This window comes from Pangasianodon hypophthalmus, chromosome 3 (genome assembly GCF_027358585.1).
Source record: "Pangasianodon hypophthalmus isolate fPanHyp1 chromosome 3, fPanHyp1.pri, whole genome shotgun sequence".
Classification (NCBI taxonomy): Eukaryota; Metazoa; Chordata; class Actinopteri; order Siluriformes; family Pangasiidae; genus Pangasianodon; species Pangasianodon hypophthalmus.
The window spans coordinates 13,931,872-13,942,500 of record NC_069712.1 but is presented as its reverse complement, the minus strand read 5'-3'; the positions used below and the strand labels follow the sequence as shown (position 1 = coordinate 13,942,500).

At 42.2% G+C, this 10,629-nt stretch overlaps 1 protein-coding gene across 1 annotated transcript in view; it reads right to left on the bottom strand.

The window, feature by feature from the left end:
• Window positions 1–9,481, bottom strand: part of bcl11aa (BCL11 transcription factor A a) — a 45,253-nt gene extending 35,772 nt beyond the window's left edge. Inside the window, exons 1-2 of the mRNA XM_026941819.3 lie at window positions 9,132–9,481; window positions 5,537–5,872 (exon numbers count right to left, since the gene is read on the bottom strand). Coding sequence (XP_026797620.1) covers window positions 5,537–5,872; window positions 9,132–9,186 — 391 coding nt within the window. The 5' untranslated portion in view covers window positions 9,187–9,481. The remainder of the gene's footprint in view (window positions 1–5,536; window positions 5,873–9,131) is intronic.
• Between the last annotated feature and the right edge of the window lie 1,148 nt (window positions 9,482–10,629).

Genomic DNA, 10,629 nt, shown 5'->3' with positions numbered 1-10,629 from the left:
CTTGTAGTATATTCAACGCTAGCACTCACTTTGACTTTATTCTCAATATAACCTTAAGAAAGCAGTCAGCGTCCTGCCTTCATCTCTGCAGAGTAGCTGCGTGTACTGGAAAGAAACAGAGCCGTAAGGAGAGAAGAAACAAAAAACAAAAAAAGTAGAGCCCTGAAAGTGCCTAGAGAGAGTCGACTTCTGCCATTTGTAACCATTAGAGCCCAGATGAATTGATCACATTGAGTGTCTTGGATGACAGAAGCTGAAAGTGAGTGGCACTGCTGGTCAAGGTGACCTCACACACTCTGCCCTTTGAAACCTGAGAGACGGAGCGAGGAAGAGGAAGAATAGAAGTATCAATAAGCTTGAAAAGGTGACAATCATATTTCTAGGAGGTGGCAGCTTCCATAAAAAGAGACCTACACTTCATCATTTGTGTGTGTCTGTATGTGTGTGTGTGTGTGTAGAACAGTAAAGGTAAACAGAGTAGTAAAAGCTTAGCCCACCCTTGGCTGCCAGTCCTGCTCTGTGCCAACTCTCCTCTGGCAGCGTCCACTGAGGGATGTCCTGTTGCAACATTGCCAACTCACATACCCTTTCATGTTCTTCCGCACCCCCCAACACACACTCACTCGCATACACACATGCACTCATGGCTCACAGCAACCACAAACAAATGTAGAGTTACACACAAGCACATATACGCGCACTCTCAAACATGTAGCGCAGTAATTTTGCCTCCTTCATCATGTGTTTCCAAAAGCCCACTCTGTAATCCGCTGGAACTTCTAAATACACTTTGTAGTACATAAACATTTTTATGGACACACACTCTAAAACATCTGACATAATTTCAGAGCTACAATACGACAAAATCCGGTGGGTCTGCACAAATATAACCACACACACTCTAGCTTGGTAATGATATCCCAAAGCACAACTTAAAAAATAAAAAAAGAAGGAAAAACAGCAGAGCTCTTGAAGGCAGTAGTTACCTGAACAGAGGTAACTATTCCCTATTCTCTGCTCCCCAACACAACGCAGCTCTCTGCCAACATTAGAAAATAGGGCTCTCTTATTTCTTTGAATTGCTTTAAACTGTAATTCTGGATCGTTCCAGCTCTGAGGCGGAACAACACCGTGCATTGAACAATAAGAGAGGGGAAAGACGGGAGCAGATTGACGAGAGCCGAGCTTTTCTCCTGTTGTGATGGAGGAGCCGCCATTGTCCCGTTGTGGGAGGGTCGCAGGGAAGAAGCGTCACAGGGTGGTGAGACAGAGAGGGTGGCACTGTGCCAGGCTGTGCCCGTCTGCCTGCTAAATACCTTTGTTCCCAACAAGCTGGCTTTTACTGCAAAACCAGGTGAAAATAACATTTACAGGCTATGATATTTCACAAAATATATTTTCACCTCTTGTAATAATAATAATAATAATTATTATTATTATTATTATTATTATTATTATTATTATTATTACTTTCCTTCTTTAAAGGCAGCACAAAAATTCACAAGTCAACAAACGTGTGTGCCATGGTCCATTAAATTAAAAAAAAGCAAACGAGCAAAGCCCACCCACCCCCACAGTACACAGCCGACTAGATCATGCAAATCAGTGCTGAGGATGCTGGATATCACAATGCATCTGTGAGCTATGCTCAGAGTAAGATCCACCCAAACACGTAAATGCTCCAGGAGTAGAGAATTAAACGTTATCATCCACCATTAATTAAACCCCATCCCTAAGGACAGCATTATGCATCTCTTTCTATGTTTCTGTTTCTCTCTTTCTCTCTCTCTCTCTCTCACTCTCACACACACACACACACACATTTCTGGCTAAATATATTTTTAAAGCTCAAACAGGACTAGTTGTAAATATATCCAAGCAGAAGACTCTGTGGAGCAATCTCGGCAGTGAAAAGAAATAAACACGCATTCTTCAAGAAATTATAGGCAAGCTTCCATTTGGATGCATATTCATAAAGAGCACCTTTGCAGGTGTCGTACACTGTCGTAGCTTGGCAAAGACATGTGTCTTTGTCATGCGGCAAGCCACTTCCTGATAATTCATTTGGTAGTGGAAAAATGACATGGAGGAAAATGCAGAGTATGGGAGGCTGTGCGTATTCAGAGGTGAAAGCATTTCAGCATACACAAAAATAGGTGTCTGTCTAAGCCTCAGTCTCAGCCTAAATAAAAGGATTTGTTTTGCTCTTGTAATGCCTATATAACTCTGATGTAGACACACACATCTATATATTTTCACATTTTTAACTGTTTTTACAGCAACTAGTCACTATCCATTTATCATATCTGTCATCACCATGATGACTTGCACACATGCACATGCACAGTTTTCTACAAAAGCAATGGGGTTTAAGTGAGAGCTGCATATCATATCGTGAGAAATGCCATGTTCAAGTGCACTAAATGCACTAAATCTGAACCTCGATGTGCTGATGATAATTATGATCATGAGAGATGATTTCAGAAAGTAAAAAAAAACTAACTAGAAAAAAATGCCCACCGGCCAGGCCACATTTTTAGAACAGAAACTTGCAGAGAGCTCATATGCAAACTAATCGCACACAGTGTAAAAGAGAAACAACAGAAATCACTGAACACAGCCCAGCAAAGAGCATTTTTTAAAAACAGTTATCGGCACTAAGGGCTATTCTGCATGGCTTCAGTATTTCTCTGAATCAATCAGTGTATCTACTGCAGTGGAGACATGATTTTTAAAAAGCCACCATTGCAAGAGTCTTGACCGCCTAATATAAAAGTTCACAATTCCAAATTTGGAACCAAAGCAAATTCAATTTGTAATGTGGACAATATTTGGATAGTGAATCTCAAAACAGGAGACAATCCAATGTTTTGCTTTTAACCAAACATAATGCACTGTGCATTGAAGAATAAAAAGAAGCAATTCTTACTTTTTAACAAAGTACATCTAATTGTTAGTCCCCTCGTTCAGGATTCAATATATTAATCTCATTTAATGATTAACAGAATTAAATGGTATGTTCAACATCAAAATGGCTCAAAAAGGTATGAGTAGGAGAGGAGGAGTAAAGAGAGGAGAGAAGTAGAGAGGAAAATAGAAGACAGGAGATGGTAAGGGACAAGAACAGACATGAGGAGAAAGCTGCAGAGTCGATTAGCTCTATACTTTTTGGCTGGGCCCCTTAACCAGGATACATGGCCTATTTGGGGCACACATGCACACGCACACACACCTCTGCTCACTGCTCTTTTTTATGCACACACACGCACACACACACACACACACACAGTCCACACACCATTCCTCTGTGACAGCGACTGCCTTTCGTCTCTCTGAGTTACTCTATATGGGAATTGTGATGTTACATCACACATGTAGCCTCCATATTTGGTGGTTTGGACAACACTCTAGACATAATTAGTTAAAATCCTGCCAAGACTGATCTTAAAAAAAAATTCAGATTATACTGATTATAGCAACAAAAAATCTGTATCAGTAGCAAAGCAATATAATGATATTATTATTATTATTATTATTATTATTATTAACAATAATAATCATCATTGTAAATTTTTTCCAGCTCACCCCCTCACACATACACTTTACTCCTGTTTAGTAATATGGCTAATTAATATTTCTGTTGACCTGGCATAGCAGTAACACAGAGAGAAGATGGTAAGGTCCTTCCCACAAAACTGCTTAAAAACATCACAAGCACACATAATACCGGTGACCCAGTGATATCAGCTGAACCCTGCTACATTATGATGTAAATGAGTTTAATAACCCGCTTAGGGTCTGACAGAAACATGAGACGTGTGTGCGATAGCTAGCGAATATAAAGAGGTTGTATAATTTGCACAGAAATGGCATCAACATTTTTTAAAACAAAGGGGTTAACTACACATAACTGACCCCGCTTACCACAATCATATATTAAAACCTACATCAATCTAATGTATGTGCTGGCTTCGAGAACCACAGCTAACCACAGTGTTCGATGAGATTCACTGACTCTGAAATGTAAGTGAGAAGTGGAAACAGAAACAGCTGTACAGCTGAATTATGGGGCTGATAAAAAGCCTGTAGTGACAGGCCCAAATCACTGGAGATGGGACTGAGCAGCCCAGGCATTTCCTAGAACCTGATCTTTGAAGCAGACCAGAGAATGGCCCGATGTAAGACCAGGGCAGAAAAACAGGCTGGAGAGACTCACTCACACTTTTTTCTGCTCTCTGCAAATGCTCCGTCTAAATCAGCTCAAGCAGATCCACACACACACACACTCACACACACTTGTGCCGTCATCTCTAATGTTACACAGATCACAAGAATGACATATTCACTAATGTTATTTACTCAAGACACAGGATTACCTTGGGTCGCATTTTAACACTCTGGATTCCAAACACTTCTTTTATAAGGTTGTTTACCATCAAAGTGATAAACTGCCTTGTAATTTATTTCCGTAGCAGTATTTAAAGTTTTGTTGTGCCTTATTTAGTGCAAGGAGATATTCAATAAAACATGCCCTAATTTAAATAAAAGGCTAAATAAATAACTAGCAGTGTTACGAGAGTGTCCCCTAACATCCAAGAATAACTGACTGGCCTTTCCGTGGTCTTTGATTTTCAGTCAGAAAGGCACAGGGTTACACTTATATGGATAAGATGTGGCCGTTTAAAAAAAATACAATGAACTCAAGATGCATCTGAGTAAACCACATGAGAGGGTATGAGCTGCACAGAGCGGGATTTCCCACAGGCCTGTGGATGCACACTGAGGGGACAAGCTCTCCTGAAACACCAACGTCTTCACCAACCAGCCCTTAAGTGTCTCAACTACCCTTTTTGTCTTGCACTCTCTCTCATTTCCTCATTCTCTTGATGGGTATGTACCCTCCTACTGACACACCCTTAGTGCTCCACTTGCCGATCACAAAATGGCAACTTAAAGTCAGGGTTGGATTTAATTACTGTGAAAAAACACCACTGTGGAACCATAATGTATCATGGGGTAATACCTGAGCAGGTTTAACTGCTTAACTGCTCAGAAAGACAGACAACTGAAAGGACAGGAGGTAAAACTAGACACACTCATTCGCCAAAACAAGCATACAGCCAGCCGTTTCGACAAGTGATGTATGCTGTAAGACTGAGTTTAATTTAAAAAAATCCCACCCAGTCAAAAATCAGAGTGAGAGCTATGCTGAGTCTAAACTGCGCTGATCTCTTGACAATAAATCACAACAAAGAATTTTTTTCTTCGTCTTCATGCTATAGCAGACCCATGCAATATTATGATATGTAAGCCCCCACCCCTCCATCGCCACCCTCCCAACACTGAAAAGTGTCTCCAGAGTTGTGGATGAGAACTCCACAGAGAGAACATGTGTTTGCGATATGTGGAACACATATCCACAAGTGCATCGTAGACGTCCTTAACACATACCTACGAACAAACACGCACACTTCCAGCATGCAACCCAAGCACATATCATTCCCGTCCCCATCACAGTCTTTTGGGATATATTTACCTGTTATGTGTTCCTGTTTGGGACAGATTCCTCGAGAAGACGTTGACAAGCAATCGTCGTCCTCCGGCGTGACCTGGACGCCCACCTCCACGGGATTGGACGCTCTCCTCAGCTCGCCATGCGAGGGAGAAGGGGGCTTATCCACTGTCTTGTCCACGCACATGGTGCCATTGCATTGCTTCCTTTTGTGCTCAATAAAAATGAGGATATCCCCCAAAGGGAAGTTCATCTGACACTGGCCGCAGGTAAGCAGGTCCTGGTCCCCTTCCGGAGAGACCTGTACCAGCCCGTGCTGTTCCTGCCTTTCCTCCGAGACCACGGATGACAGGGGCTCGGCTGCTCATGGGAGACGGCAGCGTTCAAGACACAACAAATAAGAGAGACAGACAGAGGGGTAGACAGGAAATCAGTGATTAGTGGTGTTCTGATGGACATAATATGACTGAGTATTCATAGCAAATTCATAGCAAAGATATTGTTAATCTTAGAATATTTGGCACAACCAGCCCTCTGCAATGAGACCATGTTAGTTATTATTATAATAATTATTATAATTATTGCTGTTCACAGTGTAATAAAAATCTGTTATATTAAGCACATTACATTCTATTTGCTGTTCCAACAACTTAGAGTGAAGAGCATTTTTCTTTTACCAGGAAGCTAAAAAGTGATTATAGCCAGACTAATGCAATATCTTGGACAGAAAAGTGTATTTCTCACCCAGACTTTTTTTCATGGAGGTTAGAGGAGGCATCTTGACCTCTTACTAAGCTGCCAGAATCACACTTTAATTGAACTTCAAACCACACTCAAACAAGTATTAGCATTTTTATTATTATTATTATCATTATTATTATTATTATTAATTGTTTAGGAAATACAGATAGGGCCAGATTTTTTTTAATGATTTTAAAGTGGTCGGATCTGGTGAAATAATTGAACCTTCACCTTTAAGTGCACACAGAAGGGTGAAATGTGCAGTGAGCGCAACCTTCCCCACAAGCTGAGAAAGATAAAGCGCGGAATAAAGGCGATGTGGCCACACACTACTGCTTTACATCTTTGGTTATTCAACAAAACGCCGAGCTTTGGGTTCCTGGGCACAAATTCCACAACAAATCGACATACAAAAAAAAAAAAAAACGTTTAAATCTCTTTTCCCTGAACTTACTCTCGTTTTCCTAGCAGCTTTTCCTTAACTGCACAGTTGCATTCACTATAATAAATAAAGCTATAAATCAATAAAGTTGGCGCTATATTTAGGAAACATATACTATACAGATACAGGTCAACTGATCATCTCCAGCATGCAGGCCATCATGCTTTTGGAGGAATCATGTGCCATAAATAATTAGAAATGTTAGAGAAATATGTTCACTTCACTCTTCATTATTAAGCTCAGTATAGAAAATTATCCAAAGCCTTATCTCCTTTTTTATATTAAAAAAAAGACGTATCAGTGAGTGATGAAACTAAAAACCCCTCAACACATGTGAATGACTTTAAGAGCAGTTTAAAACCGATTAAACTGGTCAGAGTGTATACGAGACATGGATTATAATTGTCTGAAAATGCAGTTACGCAATTTAGCTTTAAGTGCTATTAATTCCTCATCCTTTTCAAATCTCACTGCAGTCTGCAAAAGATCAGGAAATATATATACATACGCGTTTTTTAATGCTTTAGAAAAATATTTTTTACTGCTGATCGCGAATAAATAGCTGAATGATTGATGTGTTTGTTGCTTAAGGATGTGTTTAAAAACAGGGGAAAGTGTTTGTTTTGCTCTCTACAAGTTTTAAGAAGTTCTATCACTGAATCTGCTTTAAACTATCCAAACAGTTACGCAAACCTCTGCGAGTCAGTCTAAACGCTGATCAGGCTTGTTTCTTCAATTCAAGCATAGTGTGTGTATGCATGTTTTCTACAGTTGGATTATATTTTTAAGTGCAGTTTGGGAAGCACTTGGAGCTAAAGCACATGGATTCTGGAGGAGAAACTGATCGATTTTTTTTAAAGCGCTTAGAGGTGTGTATAATACCTCTAGCTCTACCTCTATCCTGATCCCGTCGTTAAATATGTAGATAGAGGTGGCGGTAAAATTGCTCAGGTTCAAGTTCATTTCCAGTTTGTGATCGTAGTGTGCCTCCTAGCGACGGGTGTCACACACACACACACACACACACACACACACACACACACACACACACCGATCACTGAGACTCTTCGGAGCAGCTACGGGACGCCACTGAAAGCCAGTGTGTGTGTGTGCGTGTGTGTGTGTGTGTGTGTGTGTGTGTGTGTGTGTGTGTAGAAACTCAATAACGTTACACGATACGTTACGATGTTACAACAACGCGGATTTGTATCAAGCATGTTTATCCTTAAAGGTAGTGTAACACTTCTTGGAGCTCCGTCTGAAAAAGTCAAACACAAGGATAGTCCTGGCGTTTTTCCATGAGCTCCACAGTCCCGAGCATGTTTATGGCTCTATTATAAAATATGAAATAGAGCACACTTTGTGCGACGGAGTATTTATCAATGAGCACTTTTTCTGATCTGTTTTATCAAATAAGCACGCGAGCTTTCCAAAAACAGAGGCGTTTTTTTATTATTATTATTATTATTTTCCTAAAATTGTGTTCCTTGTGAGCTCTATTAAAATAGTTGAAATTACAGTGCAATGTCGTGTGATCTTAAGGTCAGCAGGTAAAACAATGTGCAACTCATTTGAGTAAAATAGACCTGTACTCTGTGTACTGCTTCTGTAGAAATGTGCTGAGATAAAGCAGGAGAAATGATGATGTGGGAATATAGGTGTATTCCTGTTGCTCTTAATAATAAACGCTTAATATTAACTCGGCTTAATCCACAGTATGTCTATTTTCTGATCAATACTTGCAAAGCTTCAGGTTTGGAAATAAAAACGCGTGGTTCTAGGTTAGATTGGTGTCACTGCAGCTGATAGAGCTATGTGTAGTTTCCTAAAAGCGTTTCTTTGCTCCCGGCTTGTGCGCTGCTTCTTACGGCACGCGCGGCGCTTGTAAACAGTCACACACGAGATCTTTTTTTTTTTCCCAATCAAAATGCACTTCCACTTTTTTTTTTTTTTTTTGAAAATCTTCCAAAAACAGCGCGCGAGGAGGGGAAATTCTGCCAGTAGTCACTCTCAGACAGCCTTACGACAGAGTCGCAACAGTCAAACCGAAGCATGCGTACCTACCATAGTCCGATACCTCATAACGCCTCTTAGGTGCATGGCCGGAGAGACCGTGGCACGTGCGTGCAAAGAAATTAGCGCTCTAAAAACTTTCCAAATTTGAGAAAAGCGGCATTTGGATGAAAGTTTTCTGTTTCTGACTGTGAGCAGATCAAAAAAAAGCTACGCGTAAAGGTAATGTGGTCAGTGGAAAGGCTCGCTGCGCTCCTCGCTGAAGTCCACTTGACCGCGATCTGCGCTGTCCGCCGTCCGGTGTGCCTTCGCAGTGTCACGCGCTCCCGTAGCGCTTTTTGCCTTCTTTACGGAATATTACAACACCGGACCAAGAAAGGATGAAGGGGCACAAGAAGTGCACAACACACAGAGTATACTTACGCGAAAAATCCCGTTTGCTTAAGTGCTGGGGTTTGCCTTGCTTGCGGCGAGACATGGTGGTTGGCGGCGGCTTTCAGCTCGGTTCACATCGGGAGAGCCGGGTTAGCGGGGAGACTCCAGAGAAAATATCTTCATCAATGCCTTTGACATCCAAAATAAATTAGAAATAATACAAAGATGGCGCGGGGAAGATGGATTGTGGGATAGCCGTCATGGCTTTTTTTGAAAAGAGAGAGAGAGAGAGGGAGAAAGAGAGAGAGAGAGAGAGATGAAAAAAATGGCAAAAGCCCCCCTGAGCTGCAAGTTCAAGTGCGGACGTGACGTCCCTGCGAACTTGAACGTCAGGAGATGGATGGACACAGACATACAAAACATGGGCAGGGCAAAACCGGGGAGTGGGAGGAGGGAGTGGAAATAACAAAACCAATGGACACTCATTAGGGGCTGGACATGAAAAATAGACCCGGAGAAGCCAATGGACAGAGAGATCAGGGGGCCGGACAAGAGGCGAGAGAGAGAGAGAGAGAGAGAGAGGGAGAGAGAGAGGGAGAGAGGAGGGGGGGTGAGAGAGGTGTTTAATGAAAGCAGCGTGCACATTGTGTGTGTATGTGTGTGTGTGTGTGTGCAGGGGGTGGACGTAGGCACACAGACCACGAAAAGCCAATGGACATGGGGGGGCTGGACATGCGATATGCAAGGGGAGGGGGAAGAGAAACCTTTAATATAAACGGCTTCAGTGGACACCGATCGGGGCTACTGAGTAGGTACGGTGCAGCTGAAACACACGTTCAGCTCCTGCTCTGGATGAAGTGCACACCAGACTGTGCAACTTCCTTCAAAAGGAAAGCAAGCGAGAGGGCTTGGAGTACACCAAAACAAAACAGTACGCGCCAACAGGACAGACAGGTTCCGCGCAAACGGCGAGATGTTGAAACGTCGAAAGGGCGTGTTATGACCCATGCGCTCCAGACATGCGCTCCAGGAACCCCTCCAAAACACGCGTGAAATGCTGCCTAGTAAATAAAGCGTCAACTTGCCTAAAAGCGCGCTGTTTTTGCGAACGGTGTAGGTGGGGCATACTACAAATACTACACAAGCAAAGTTTTAAAACACACAACACAGTGACGAATATATCACGGGAGCAGCCCACTAAAAAGGGGGGCCGCGGTAATAAGTTTCAGATGTGTTCGGGTCAAGACGGCACTGGAGGAGAAGGAGAGAGAGAAGGGGGGGGGTCATGTAGGCTTTTCATCTCTGCGCGGATTTTGGTTATAAGATGCTCAAAACAGCGCCAGAGCTTTCTAAATAATGATACGTAAAGAGCGCATAACAAAGGCGATGACTAGAAAGGCTTCCATACGAGTACGAGGTGGGAGGAAGAGAGAGACACGCATCTGTGCTGAAGTAGCTCAAGTATGAGTAGACTAACGCGAGCGCGCGACTCGGAGAATCACGGGAACGTGTAACCGAGGACAGTCTGCAGGGGAAGGGCAGAAAT